The 15,692-nt window shown below is 39.6% G+C and overlaps 1 protein-coding gene across 4 annotated transcripts in view; it reads left to right on the top strand.

The window, feature by feature from the left end:
• Nucleotides 1–15,692, top strand: part of LOC135493029 (tumor protein p53-inducible protein 11-like) — a 176,264-nt gene that overhangs the window by 95,540 nt on the left and 65,032 nt on the right. Inside the window, exon 1 of one of the 4 annotated variants that reach the window (XM_064779790.1) lies at nucleotides 11,636–11,659. The exons of the other annotated variants lie outside the window; for them this stretch is intronic. Coding sequence (XP_064635860.1) covers nucleotides 11,640–11,659 — 20 coding nt within the window. The 5' untranslated portion in view covers nucleotides 11,636–11,639. Of the gene's footprint in view, nucleotides 1–11,635; nucleotides 11,660–15,692 lie in introns of those variants that run through there. 4 annotated transcript variants of the gene reach the window in all.

The raw sequence follows: 15,692 nt of genomic DNA, 5'->3' as shown, positions 1-15,692 counted from the left end.
AGGAAGAAGTGCAATATCTTGCTTATTTGAGTGAATTGTTTTCGATAAAATTTTTATGGCAGGGACTTCTAGCAAGGATACACCACATGTCCTACGATTTTTGGATTTGACCTCCTTTTCTAGGTCACAGAGGTCAAATGGCGTAAATTGGCCATTAGAGTGTAACTATGGCACGTTTCTTAACTGCTGAAGCTATGAACTTGAAAGTTGGTACATGTAACCCCCTACATCAGATAATCTCTGACACCGAATTTTGGCCTGATCTGATTCTTGATTTGGCCACCAGGGAGTCAAAACTGAAAAAGTAGGACATGCAATATCTCGCTTATTAATGACTTTTTTTCGATGAATTTTTTATTGCAGGGACTCTTAGCAATCACACGATATTGATCTTGTTGATGTCATAGACAATTATTGGTTGGATCATAAACTTATATATACTGCCCTGTCTTATTACTTGACATCAATACACATCTAAAAAAAGTCTTCATGCCTGATTGTGTTCACCATATTCACCTCTAAACTAAGCATGATCCTGCCTACTAAAAGATGTATACGGTGAGCACAATGGCCCCTGGCCGTTTCATTATTGTCATGTCTTCCTTCTGTCCAAATAAGGAACAGTCTGTCTGTGTCTATCAATGCATTTTTGGCTCACTGTCTAGGTGAGTCTATACAATGCCGCAGTGTCCATTGTCCGTAGAGAACCCCTTTACAGCATTATTGCACATTTCCGATCAAAAATGATGTGGTCTGGGAACTAATTCTCCAGGCTGTGTGCTAAAAGGGAGTTTTCCTACTGTATTGTAGATCGGCTTGTGGTCTTCGACTCGATGCCTCGACGACGCGATGGCTCGATGACGCGATCGTTGCTATGGATTTTGCTAAAATACGGAATCCCATGATCCTGGTCTCCGGGCTACCGCTGCAACAGCAGAGGTTTTAGCTCGGCCTTCACATACCCAGCTACGGTATGTGGAAGGATGTGCCCCCCCCCCCCAGCCATGGCCACTGAAGATTGGTCCCCGCGATTGATTTTGATATTTAAAGGACTCGTGGAAGTTTCATAGCACGCAAAATGACCGGAGATTTAATTGACAAACAAGCTTCTAGTGGCCAATGTCAGATGTCATGTGGTAGTCTGTCAAGAATCGGAATTTCGCATATGTACAGTTTTTTAGACTCAGTCGCTTAGTCCCTCTTCTGTCCCTTGACATCTGCCCCCCCCCCCTCCAATACATCAGCCCCTATACATGCTTTCCGAAATTGGTGGCTTGCATTGGAACTAACTTTTTCCCCCTTGTCCGTCATTAAAGGCATTCAAGTGTGTTGGTCAACCATGACTATCTCCTTTGTCCCTCCACCACAGGCCTAGTTTCCCCTTATGACATCACTATTTCGGACACTCAGCGCCCCATTTCTGGAAAGGTGTATAGGACATTTAATATTGCCGTGCTGAACGGATATCCAGAGCCAACCTTGTCTCCAGGAAATCGCGTGTCATTTTAACATTGGAATTTCTGCTCGTAAAGAACCTGGGTAGGAGGTTGATCTGAACCAGCTATATTTAGGTGTATTAGCTGTATTGACGGTAAGATACCAGTGGCTTGTATAGCAACATGGCGCATGGTTTTATCAAAAATGCGAACTTGTAGGAAACGAAAAATGGTCGGATTAGATACGGTGAAAACAGCTGGAAAGGGGTTGGTAATGATCGGTTCTTTTTTATTTTCCTCCACTTATGATTCTATGTATAAATTACAGTCCAAGCAGTGATATTCTTTAAAAAGATTCCAACCGGATCGCGTCATCGAGTCATCGCGTCGTCGAGTCATCGAGTCGAATACCACAAGCCTTGTAGATCACCCTCTAACTCATTCAAGCATTGGCCACTAGCAGTGACAAAGTGTTAATAGTTGGCTGCGACTTGAGCTGTCACCTATTATTATCAGTCTCCATTGCCCCTAGCAATCACTTCCTTATATCCAGCTGCACAAATGGCTCATTTGAAATCGCTTGGTAGTTCATTGCGCAATTACGATACATTATACTTTTTACTAATGCAACGGGAAGGGGATCAAAATGATTTATGTGTTTTTGCTTGCAGTGTGGTAATAAAGAGATGGTGCTGGGATCAGTGGGTCCATGGAATAAATACCAATTCATTAGTCCTCACTGATTTTCACTGCAAATAAAAATGCATGGATTGACACAACTTCGTTGGGTCTGCTGAGGAAGAGTTGACCTTTATTCATCTTCTCACAATCAAAAGTGTCCTTACTGAACAAACCTTACAATGCTAGCTCAGTGAATTTTATATTCATGTCATTTTAGCTGCATGCATTGTTACCCATTACTTCCTCACCATAACCCTGGAGAATCAGTTCAATGGCTTGCTGAGATATTGGAAAAACTGTGTGTCTCCAACGGAATAACGGTGTGTTCATCTGGTAATAAGGTTCCTCAAGCGTGATTTGTAGAGAAAAAGCACCTCTGGTTTGTCGTGTATGTGGATGGGGAAAGATTGCATAGTATGCATGAACTTTTTGAGTTGAGGATTAACCCATTGTTTAATTTACCTCTGTAATGTTGCTGTATGATATGAAAGACCTGCTACAAGGGTTTAGTTTAGATTTACATAAAGTATCGAATGTTGATGAAATATAGCCACTTAAACATCAATGGTATGGATTCAGGTGGTGATTGCCGCCTTCGTCATGTACCTCAGCTTTTTTTGTGTCCCCGTGTATGCGACCAGGGAACCACAGTGCAGGACGCAATGTATTACAAGATCCCTCATTTATGAAGACGTAGGAATGTCTTGCACCACACATAGTTTGTGTATCATTTAATCATCTGGGAAAATGCCTCGCCTCTCTCTCCAGAAAAGGGTTGAAATCCACCTGGAAAGAAATTCTATATGTAAAAATGTCCTAATGAACTTTGTGCCAAGACAGAGTCTGGTAATGTTACAAGTTTGCATGACGTAGCCAGCGGTCACCATTTGGTGTTCCTCTTTTCACACATCATAACTGACTCCAATGACTTGATCTATTACCTTGATGGTGTCACTTCAGATAGCCAATAAATGTTTGGTTCAGCAGGCCTAAATATTCAGGTCATTTACACTGTTTCTACTCAAGGTGAATGTTCTGATAGCTCGTTATTTCATCACACCAGCTATGCCGATGATATCCATTTCCCAGGGGCAATGATCCTGCCAACTTACCCAAGATGGTGTGATGACTCCGATATTGTTCATCATGCCTATTATTTCATTTCACCTAACTGCTGTGATCTATTCTCATAAAAGATCCTGGAGACATACGTAGGCGTTGCTCGTCACTGATGTTGGATGCTCAGAATACATTCTGAAATATTTTTTGAAGACTAAGAAGACTACTATGCAGTAATAGTCTAATATTTTCCATTCCTTGTGGTTAAAATCTTCTTCATCAGCATATCAATGTGTCATAATTAAGGAGCAGTTTAATATCTTATCCTAAGATATCATTCCTGCGATTTTGTAGTGAGGGTGAACCATTCCACAGCTTTGATTAAATTCTATCTCAGCCATTATTCATTGCCAACAAAGGTTAATGACTATGTGAATGGCTAGACCAGTTACCATCACACAGAGGCACATGTCAGGTTAGCTTTAGCCAATTCCGGAGAATGTATCGTCGCCCCATTCGGTCAGGTCTCGGACAACTTGTCAATATTTGTGGCCACACTCCCATTAGGAAAGATTGCTGATGTCTGTATGAATGGTCAAAGTGCATGTTGCGTCGCTTATCATTATAACATTTTAATAATCGGGAAGATAGAATAAGGGTGTGGTGGTCGGAAGTGGAAACTGGTGGTCTATTGTGTTATCTGAAATCAGCCGTCAAATAGGTTTAATATGACAAGGAAAATTGTAAAGTAACAGATGCAGTTGCCTTGAACACTATCTGATCAGACCACTTCTGCTAATTGCATCTCTTTATTAGGGGCACAGCGAAATCAATTTGGACGGAAGTGTACAGAGGATGTTGTTGTGCTGAACAACTATATAACACAATGTTCGCTCTTTCACAAAAATTCAAAGTGGCTCTTTGTTTGAGTGCTCTAAACATAGTCATGCTAGTGAGTTGTTTACCTGGAGTAGCAAGTGTAGCCTGGGAATTGTCTGTGATGCAAAGAATGCTCAATTTAGATTGGTGGATAAAATTCCCTACTCGCAACCACAATTTAATGGTTGATACACAAGAGTTGAATTTTTTGCTTGTTAAATGAAGCGGTCATAGAAATTCTGAAGATATATGGAAATTCGGTAGCAGGAAAATTACCCTACACATTGCGAATGATTTCAAGGCTTCTATTGACTGTACTGAGCAACTGGTGGGAAAGATTTTAAAAGGAATTGGTTACTTTGGAAATTCCTATCACAAATATTTGAGTTGTAAGAAACACAGAAAATATTAGCAATGTCCAAACCAATATAGTTTGTGTTGGAAGAAAACAAACGTAAAAATAAAAACAGCACTTTGATGAGCGTCGAATAAACTATACTTTATATTCTCATAAAGGGCACAGCCGAATCCCCTTGAAATCGAAGCTGTCTAAATTGCATGATGGATCGATTTCTTCCTTTTATCCATAACATCAAAATTAGTCAGCCTCGCCTGAAATTCCACTGCCAGGGGGAAATTTGATTGATGCCATCTGCCAGTTATGATGTACTTCTGGGACTTAAAGCGATTATTGATTTAATGTTGCATCCGTTTTAATAGGAATTAGGGCCAAGGCCATAGAATTTAAGACTACAGTTGATCATTTTGGAAAATTATTGATTTGGACCTTGCAAGTGTCACTTGGGACTTTAGATCAGTGAAATTCTTAAAGAACTGTAGCAAAGGCTAAAACCGCCAGAACAGATTCGGCATCATTGGCATATCTTGCTTTTTATGGGGAGGGGCATTTCTTGAACCTTATCAGCCAAAATTATTGTCGAAAACATATTTTTGGGTGAATTTTAGGGAGGCGTCTGTGCCCCTTCCTTGCCAGATCCTGGACATCAGCTGATAAATTTGTTTAGCTATGTCAAAGGTGAAAATTTGATATCTATCAAAACGTCATGAGAATTCTGCCTTGCAGCCATGAACAAGCATGTCTGTGGTGGCTGATGTTCAATACCAGAGAGGAGGATCTGGAATTAAAGCAATAATTGATTGACTCCATCCCTTTAATTAGATTAATACAAGGGCCAATAAATTTTGAGCAGTATGTTTGGTGCTTTGGGGTATTCATTGAATTCCTAGTGCATTGATGTTTGAGTTGATATGGGTAAGCTGTTACTTGTCAAAGTGTATTGCTGGCCATTCAGTGAAAGTTGTAAAGATGAGCCCAAAACAAAGCAAGGTTGAGTAACTGCCAGTGTCTATTGGTTTCTTTAGCATTGAGCTTACAATTTTGATGATGGTGAACAAATATTAAACCTTCTAGAGAGCAGGAACGAAAGTTTTCATAGGAAGGCGATGAGAGATGATGGAGTCAGATCTTTCCCACCCTATCATGTGAATTTTGGATAGGCTGATGAATTGTATGTGATCTCTCAGTAGTCCTGTTGCAGATGTCGACTGTATTATCCTCTATACTACCCACGCCACATAATTTTTTACCATCATACCAAAACATTGGACTTCACGTAGGCATTCATTTTCATTTTACAGCTAAAAGATGTTTTTTGTGAAAAAAGTTGAATACGAAGGGTGTATATTGCATATATGCAGTGCACTTTTGTAAAAACCAGACAGCTTCCCATCTAACACTTTTGCTGGAGGATAATAAGTGTCCCATGTCTGTTCGAGTGGGTGGTGTGAAAAACCTAACCTAAACCATGTAGCTTACCAACTGTATTTTGATTTCAAATAGCTACCAAATGAAAGCAGGCATGGAATTTCAACCCTGTCCTTTTGATCCAGGTTTATTCAATAGAGTTTCATACCCACTTTTGATGAGGTTGAACTGTAACGTTTCTTTCATTTCAGATCTGATTCTGGGTAGTAATTCCTTACTCCTCTTGCAGGATATACCGGCAAAATTGGCTGTAATTTAATGTGTCAGCGAGTCAGCCAGCAAAAATGTATAAAAGATGATAAAAGTATCGACACTTTAAAATTGTCTTTCATCAGATATGCTTGTGTTTTTAGCTCACCTCTTAGCAGAGGTGAGCTTATCCCATACCGTGGCGTCCGTCGTCCGTCGTCGTCGTCGTCGTCGTCGTAGTCGTCGTCCGTCGTCCGTTAGCAGGGCACGTTTCGTAACTGTTAGAGCTATTGAGTTGAAACTTGGTACACATGTACCCTTATGTAATGACACCTTGGAGAACAAGTTTCGGTCCGATTCGTTTCATGGTTTGGCCACCAGGGGGCCAAACGTTAAAAGTGAAAATATGCAATATCTCCCTTAATAGTAGTCGGGAAATTTTGAAAAAAATATGGTAGGTACTTCTAGCAAAGGTGCATCATATATCCTCCGGGTTTTTGATTTGACCTCCTTTTCATGGTCACAGAGGTCAAATGTTGTAAATTGGCCGATAGGATGTAACGATGGCACGTTTCTAAACTGCAATGACTATTGATACCAAATTTGGTACACATTTACCCCTTAGTCAGGTGATCTCAGGGACCGAAGTTTGGTCCAATATGATTCACCACTTGACCACCAGGGGGCAAAATCAAAAAAACCTTAAAAATTTGATTATTCCTTAACTTCTTGCCCGATTGCCACCAATTTGATATCATGGGTACATCTAACCACCATACAGTATATGTCACACAGGTTTTTAATTTGACCTTCTTGTCAAGGTCACAGAGGTCAAATGGCGTAAATTTGCCGTCAGGCCGTAACTATGGCACGTTTCTTAACTGCAATGACTATTGATCACAAATTAAGTACACATGTACCCCTTGGTCAGGTTATCTCAGGTACCGAAGTTTGGTGCGATCTGATTTGCCGTTTGGCCTCCAGGGAGGGGGCCAAATCCTAAATTCTTCAAAATGCCTTTATTCCTAGTAATGACTTGCCCGATTGGCACCAATTTTATATCATAGGTACATCTAATTCTAACAACCATTCAATGTGTCACCCGGGTCGTCTTTGATTTGACCTACTTTTCAAGGTCACAGAGGTCGAATGTACTGTAAATTGGCCATTTTGGGGAAATTGTAATTGCTTGGACCTACATCAAACCTAACACTACATGACACAATACCATGCTCTTTATCCATCTTTCCTCCACATGAGGTGAGCACAATGGCCCTGGCCATTTCATTTTAATCATTGTAGCTTCACTGCTCGTGGCCATTGATTCAAACAAGCATGAAAATCAGTATCTGGGTAGAATTCAGGTGTCAAGACAGAGACATGCAGTCATAAGAGCTGGTTCTGTTCAATGTGCATGCTCGTCTTTTTGAATTAATTTTTTGTTCTTTGTCACCGATAGTTCTGTCTCGGCATGGCATATTGATCGAGTAACATCAAAACTGTTGTCAGGTTTTAGGGCACACTTTGATCTTCACACAAGAATTTCTGCCACTTGTTTTTTAAGGCTAGGTTTGACGTATTATTTCCAATACCTTTCAAAAAAATAAACTAAGGAATTGATGAGAAACTGGTATTGGTTACCCCACTCAACACCACAAGGATGGAGCTGAAATGTTCAGAGGCCGAAACCCAGGCACCTCCCTAAGGTTAACAGCTTCTATTGCAAGCTGAATGTCCACTTTGAGCATTAACTATTTCTAAAAGTCTTAAACTGGGGGTTTAGGGGTTTAAACTATGGTTAATGAGCATAAACAACTTGACAGTTTATGGTTTGAAACTTTGACTCGTTCAGAGTTGTTAGAATCATTTCCTGAATACTAAATACAATACTAAAGAGCATTAAGATGTTCACTGCGAAAATGTTCCATTATTCAAGGCAATCAGAAAATGAAGATCCTTTTTTCGACTGTCTTTACTAACAGCTGTGTTTCTTGGCAGTTAATAGCAGTTGTCTATAGCTGTTATATTTTAAGTCTCTGCTCATACAATTATTGTGAATCACAGAATTATTGTGGCTGACATATGTGACAAATTTTGTAACTTGTAAAGACATTGAGACCTTATCATGCTGGTAATGGAATTGTCCCCTCTAATGATATTACCTTTACACTGCGGGGTAAAGTTGATGGTCCGACATACCTAATATTTACTAAGCTATCGAAACGACCAGTTTCCCAGAGTAGAAAAAATCATTGTGATTGCTGAAGGAGAGTAGATGGATTTCCTACATACTTGGCCATATCCAGTGACAGTGTGGTACCACTACACTTCGATGACCTCTAGGAAAAGCATCAATGGCAAACAAGTGCAAATAACACAGCCCTGCCATATTTCCTGGCAGTCGTCAGTACTCCAGCCGGCTTTACATTTAACTATCACACTTCGGAGCAATTTGGAGACATGTGATAAAACTAAAAGACCTGAAATATGGTTAACAGATGTTTACATATGAATTAATATGTCTCAACTGATATGACAATGAAAATATTTGACAAAATATTTTCCACAATTTCTCATTGTCATGCTTGACAAGTTATAGCGGCACTGGCTGCAACAATTTGTTACGGACAGTGGCCTTTTGGTTTTCTCCACAACTGTTTATCCATTTGAGTTGGCGTGCGATACCATTCATTATCGATCCACTCGGTGATTGATTGAAGATGACTGTTACATTTTATTTCCTGATTGAACAGGCTGGTGTATGACACTAAAACTCTTTAACGGATAAGTATTGAGTGTGATATGTTTGTTTTTAGCTCACCTCTTAGCAGAGGTGAGCTTATCCCATACCGTGGCGTCCGTCGTCCGTCGTCGTCGTCGTCGTCGTCGTCGTCGTCGTCGTCGTCGTCGTCCGTCGTCCGTTAGCAGGGCACGTTTCGTAACTGTTAGAGCTATTGAGTTGAAACTTGGTACACATGTACCCTTATGTAATGACACCTGGGAGACCAAGTTTCGGTCCGATTCGTTTCATGGTTTGGCCACCAGGGGGCCAAACGTTAAAAGTGAAAATATGCAATATCTCCCTTAATAGTAGTCGGGAAATTTTGAAAAAAATATGGTAGGTACTTCTAGCAAAGGTGCATCATATATCCTCCGGGTTTTTGATTTGACCTCCTTTTCAAGGTCACAGAGGTCAAATGGTGTAAATTGGCCGTTAGGATGTAATGATGGCACGTTTCTAAACTGCAATGACTATTGATACCAAATTTGGTACACATTTACCCCTTAGTCAGGTGATCTCAGGGACCAAAGTTTGGTCCAATATGATTCACCACTTGACCACCAGGGGGCAAAATCCAAAAACCTTAAAAATGTGATTATTCCTTAACTTCTTGCCCGATTGCCACCAATTTGATATCATGGGTACATCTAACCACCATACAGTATATGTCACACAGGTTTTTAATTTGACCTTCTTGTCAAGGTCACAGAGGTCAAATGGCGTAAATTCGCCGTCGGGCCGTAACTATGGCACGTTTCTTAACTGCAATGACTATTGATCACAAATTAAGTACACATGTACCCCTTGGTCAGGTGATCTCAGGTACCGAAGTTTGGTGCGATCTGATTTGCCGTTTGGCCTCCAGGGAGGGGGCCAAATCCTAAATTCTTCAAAATGCCATTATTCCTAGTAATGACTTGCCCGATTGGCACCAATTTTATATCATAGGTACATCTAATTCTAACAACCATTCAATGTGTCACCCGGGTCTTCTTTGATTTGACCTACTTTTCAAGGTCACAGAGGTCGAATGTACTGTAAATTGGCCATTTTGGGGAAATTGTAATTGCTTGGACCTACATCAAACCTAACACTACATGACACAAGACCATGCTCTTTATCCATCTTTCCTCCACATGAGGTGAGCACAATGGCCCTGGCCATTTCATTTTATTCAGAAAAGGCTTCCAGTCTGTCTGACTTTTCTGAAGAGGATTTGCCAAAAAATAAAAAGCTTGTAATGCTGGACACTATTAGAGTAGTGTGTATGGATGTGCCTTGAGCTGTTCCTAAAATCATCTCGCAAACCTGGGAAATTCCTCAATGCATCAGATATTAGAATACTGTGTATGGTGCACGACAGGCATTAGTGCATCGTTATCACTATCAGAGTTGAACCTTTTCACCCTCATCAAGATTTCTGAATTTTTTCACTCTTTCACACTCATCAATATTTTATTCTTTTCTCTCTCTCTTCAGTCACCCTAGAAATATTTCCACGGACCCAGCTGTTTTGACTCAGTTGATTTCCTTTCTGAACCCCGGGACTCCTGGTCTTCATTAGCTGACATTGATTCATACAAACATTCTCCAGTATGTCTTGGTGTGTTATTAGACAAATCGACAACACCAAGATCGATGGATGTATCCCTATTGGCCTGTTGTTATTGGCTAGAATATGGATTGTAAGTCACATGTACCGGGCTTCTCTATTGCCATCTTGACAATAGTGATGGGGAAATTGACATGCAAAGAATTTGATCATATGGGAGAATTGATATATACCAGGAAGACTTTTTATAGAGGAGAACTATAGGCAATCTGATAGGAAAGCTGGGAGAGGCTCATCAGGTGCAGATCAGGAGTCTGAAGAGAAAAGAAGGGCACCCTTATTGAAGTGGTGGTTTTAGAGTAAACGATGATGTTACTGTCCAATTCCAACAATTTCATTAAGAAGTAGGGTTAACACCGCTATGTGCCTCCCCTGGATTACTGATTATCTGGTTCATAAAATGTTGACACTTCCATAGACCAGTGAGAGAGTAACACTCAATATTCAATGTAATGCAGATCGCAAAATTATTTGACACATGTTACGTTGGTATGGCTCTCAATGAATTGAACATTGTTCAAACTCTTTTTCGGGTTATCATTATCCTGGTCTTCTCGAAACTCTGTTCTGTCCTTGAACCCGAGGTAGGACTGTTTTAGCGGGTTCACTAAATATACGGGGACACGTCACAGCCAAGTTTATACACACAGCTAGACTGTCATGCCATCTCAGTAGCTCCTAGTGAACTATATAATTAGAAGACCAGTGTCACATCTGATACCAGGGTGTTACTTCCATCAGACATGTGGGTGTGAAAGCCATTTCAAGTAATAATTTATCATCATTTGCGTTTGCTCAACACTGTAATCAGCACATCTCTTATTGGCTGGCATGACCTGCGATTGACCTGGATTGACCCGGAATCTTAATGTGGCAAATTGGGTGATGAGAGCGATTATTTATCATATATTGGCTACAGTATGTATAACAACTACAATCTCATATCAGACAGTTCACAAATTATTAAAAAAATTAATTACTTCATGTAAATTTGTCAATTTTGTATGAGAGTACTAACAGACGGAAGTAGGTCGCTATACAGTGATGATACACTAGGAATATTTCCTCCAGGGTATTTCCTTAGAAACTTGACCCAATTGTTTTTCTGTCCCACTTTAAACTACTGACCTTATTCATAGGCAGTAGTAACCTGGTTTTAGGGAGTGTTGATATGCATTTATTGCAGCTTGCCCATGATAGCCTACATTTCTGACCATGTCGACCACTCTCGAAAGGTTTGTTACATATATTCCTTTTTATTCCTAATTTCTTCATTGCTTTAACCTATGAACAGTAAGCCTAAAAATGCCTATCGCGCATATCATGTTTTAGTAATCCTACCTAGTGGGTGATGCCTATGAAATTGGTTTGACTGGAATTGGAACAAAATCCTGAGCTAGAACATGGTGTCATATCCAATTTTGAACATGCGCATATCTAAAACTGGTTGTAGATTGGTGAAACTAGAATATGTATCCTGTAGATGGACTGACAATTACTAGTTACAGGGTTTCTGAAAAGTGGGTGCAACTGCAATAGATATACACCTCTGATTGGTAGTTAACTGATACTGGGGGTGCCCCCCCCCCCCATATATCCCATCTGCTATGAAGTCCAGGCATTAGATTATGCCATCAGTTATGGTCTAGAAGAGTGGGAGGCTGGTATTAACAGAAATAATTCCGCTAGCTGCACTAATGGGATCTTACGATACCTCGGCCCATTATCATTGATGCAGTGTTATTCAATTACTAATTGGAAAGCAAGAGTCGCAGCAGACTGAAATAGCTGATGAGTTATGTAGTGTTTTGCTCGCTTTGTCATTTGTTTGGTGGTAACATCTAGATCATATAAATCATTTCTCTATATGGACGAAGAAGTCGAACTCCAGCTACGATGAACGAGTCAATGCGTGAAAGGTAGATGATTTAATTCACATATCTTTCTCATTTAGTGCAGTTTCTGCTTTAAACTTTTCCACTTAAAAGGAGGAGTGTCAGAGTTCCTGTTTAGAAGGCACATCACGTTTTGTTGCAGATTTCTATCAGCAGATTTGATTATGTTAATAGTTTCCTTTGAGAGGCAAATACTGGAAACTTCAGCAGAGTACCTACCTGTGCCGGAGATTTGTTGATCTTAGATGAAAGATGTTTGTCTGTGAATTGCTACACCCTACCATGTTTACAGTTGGATCAGTTGCCGGAAGTTACTGATTTTGGTCTGAGAAAACATCAGAACTTTGCATTCTTTTTGCCTAAATTATTCACTCTCTCAGGTAGTAGCAAACACAATTTATAGACATAAATATTTGTGTTGGAATAACTTCGAATTGTCTGTTTTCTTGGCTTGGTCAATATAGGGAAATAGTACTAGATTTAGTGAACTATGGGTGACCAGCATGTTTCTGAATATCGGGAACGAAGGTAGGTAATTTCAGTCTGGATTGCTGCTTTCCATTGCTATTTTTAATTTTATCTGTTCAGATATTCTTGTCTCACGAAGTATAGGCAGGATAAAGTGGATCTGGTAATGGTCTGTTGAGTGGCTTCAGCTATTCCTTATGCACTATTGTGAGGTTGTTGACTAAATAAAAGCTTAGAGTAACTAGCCTGGTTACTCAAAGATGAAAGGATGAACAGGGGGATACCTGTCCTTCAAAGACTACAGTCTGAATCCGAAGCAGATAATTCTTTCAAATCAAGAAGAAGCATTCCACTGCTTGTCCTATAGGTGGTTATCCTGCCTGACAGCAATTTTGTGCTGTTCAAGCACGTGCAAAATATTAGCCCCCCTACCGAAAAAGATAAGTGAGTGGGTTCCAAATGGCCTCTTTTAGGCAAATAAAACATCTTGTGAACTATCAGAAATATTTATGCTTCCTTTGAAACTCAGGCATGAAATTGCACACCTTAATTGAGAAGTAGTACTGATCTCCTACTGCCCTAGCTAGTGAATTGATTGGGAACTGATCTACCATCATTCTCCTCTTGTACTATGCCAGGTGAACGATTTGGAATATTCCTTAGTTTATTGATTGTGAAAGTGTGTGAAACATGAAAGATGCAAAGTTCTGCAACTAACAGGTTAGAGCAGCAGGAAACTGCACTCATCACTTTTGACAGCTTAGATGAGTGATTTAGTCTGGCCGGAGATTTGTATTTTACCACTTGTATTTCATGTTTTCCTGCTTAGAGCAGTTAGGCAGTTAAACCGTACACATGGTGTCCACAAGGGGGCTGTCTGGTGTATGTATACAGGCATTTGCAGCCTTTGCTGAGCGTAATTTTGTTATAAAGTATACAGGCGAATGATTGAGTTGAGAAGATCTGAACTCCAACGGCAGTTTTTCAGGTAACAGAATAAAGCCGGTTATCACTATCGACTGCCTGTGACACAAGCACCTTTCTTTTGATGAGTGACCATGTGGACATATAATGAAGCCAGAACCTGTTGATTTCAGTTCTTTATCAGTCTGGAAGATGTCTCTAGTGTGTTCTGCACAATTGTGAGCTGTTGATCAATGACAACTGTATCGTAACTTTTTGAGAAATTCTGTTCCATTTGAAATATAAACTATGAATTACAATCCATATTTTCAGAACTATCATTGTGAGCCTCGGGTTGGGACTTAAGCTGCAGCATTGGTTATATTCTATCCATTGTTCTGATAGGTTTGTAAGGTTTGAAACAATAAGAACTAGTGTCATTTAGGTTAGCTGTAATCCGTTTATTAAAGCTACCACTTGTATCACCAAGTCAATCATATTTCAAAAGAACTGATTAAAGCTGCAACCTCGAAACATCAAAATGTCAGATAATCTGATTACACGACGGGATCAAACACACTTATATCAAAGTGGGGAATGATTGGAGGATGTGAAGAGAAATCACATCGGAAGTTCAAATCGGTATTTCTGGAGAGGTGATGACATTTGTGACTGAAATTAGGTGAGGTGCATCACATTTAATTTTATCTTTTAAAATATTGATTTGAGACAACATCATTGACTCTTTTTCACCAAATGTGGGTGATTAGTATTGTTGGAGGAAATAATGAACTCATTTCTTTTGACCGGACTTCTGTCAATTACATTTTAAGCGCCTGTCATCTAACTTTGACCTATTTCCTACTTTTCTATGACCACAAACACTCCCAGACAGCAAAGTACACTCATTTGGAATATGGCTCTTGTATCCAATTACCGAATTTCCTGACATTGCTGCAAAACACGCATGCAACCTCATTATGTTGCATCAGAAATATAATTTTGCATACAAGATTCTTATTTCATTGTTATTGGTGGTGTTAATGGTCATAATGGAAATGGATCTAAGATGGGTGACAGGAGCCGAAAATAATGAAAATTTTACAAAGAGCTCTCGGACAAAAAAGCAAGGACGTTCATCTAGTATATGATGTGGGCATCTCAAATCTAATTGATGAAAAGTTCCCAATAATTCATACGATGGCCAATTTATATCGACTTAAATCTTGCACTAGATTCGCAAAGACACTTGATATTAGGATATCACCTGTCCTTTGAACAGTCTGTTTCATATAACATGTTTCGTGTGACATAATTGCCTGAACTATTTCATTTTGCAGTCGTATCAGGTTCTAATTGGCTGATATGTTTTCTAAAACTCTGTTCTTAAAGTGTTCTCTTCCTGCATTGCAAATATTGTGTATTTTGTGGGCTGTATAATTGATTCTAACTGCTTCCTGTTAAAAAGTTTCAATGAGGTGTCGTATAAATTCATTATATCAATATAAATGGTGTGGGTGAGCCCATCATTCCGCTCCTTTGATGAAAACATCTTCTGATTATTACATTGTTTTACAGGGCGCAGGGAAATATTTCATTGTATTTGATTTCAAGTTTCAAAACATTTATTAGTTTGTTAACCAATGGGTTAAGGTGCAAAGCTTCTTCTTTGCCCAGGAAAGTACATCTTGTCATCAGCAACTTTCTTTATCATGTTGTATATCAAATACAATATTCCTTGGTCTGTTGAAACTCCTTCGGGGTTCATCTGATCTGTCTGACATTTATTGCAACTGAAATAGATCTCCTTCTCTATTCGATTGGAAATTTTACTTTGCTTTAGATGAGTGGTCTTATCATTTTGCTTCCAGAGAGTTCATCTTGAAGTTCTGGCTTTTGAAATGGTGAGATGAAACTGTTAGGTGCTTCAGATATTACATCGTCAATGGAACATGATCCCTGAAATGTAAGATGTGTCAGATGCCTGAACGTAACATTTGGC

Source organism: Lineus longissimus, chromosome 8 (assembly GCF_910592395.1).
Source record: "Lineus longissimus chromosome 8, tnLinLong1.2, whole genome shotgun sequence".
NCBI classification, from domain to species: domain Eukaryota; kingdom Metazoa; phylum Nemertea; class Pilidiophora; order Heteronemertea; family Lineidae; genus Lineus; species Lineus longissimus.
This window is presented reverse-complemented; position numbering and strand designations above follow the sequence as displayed.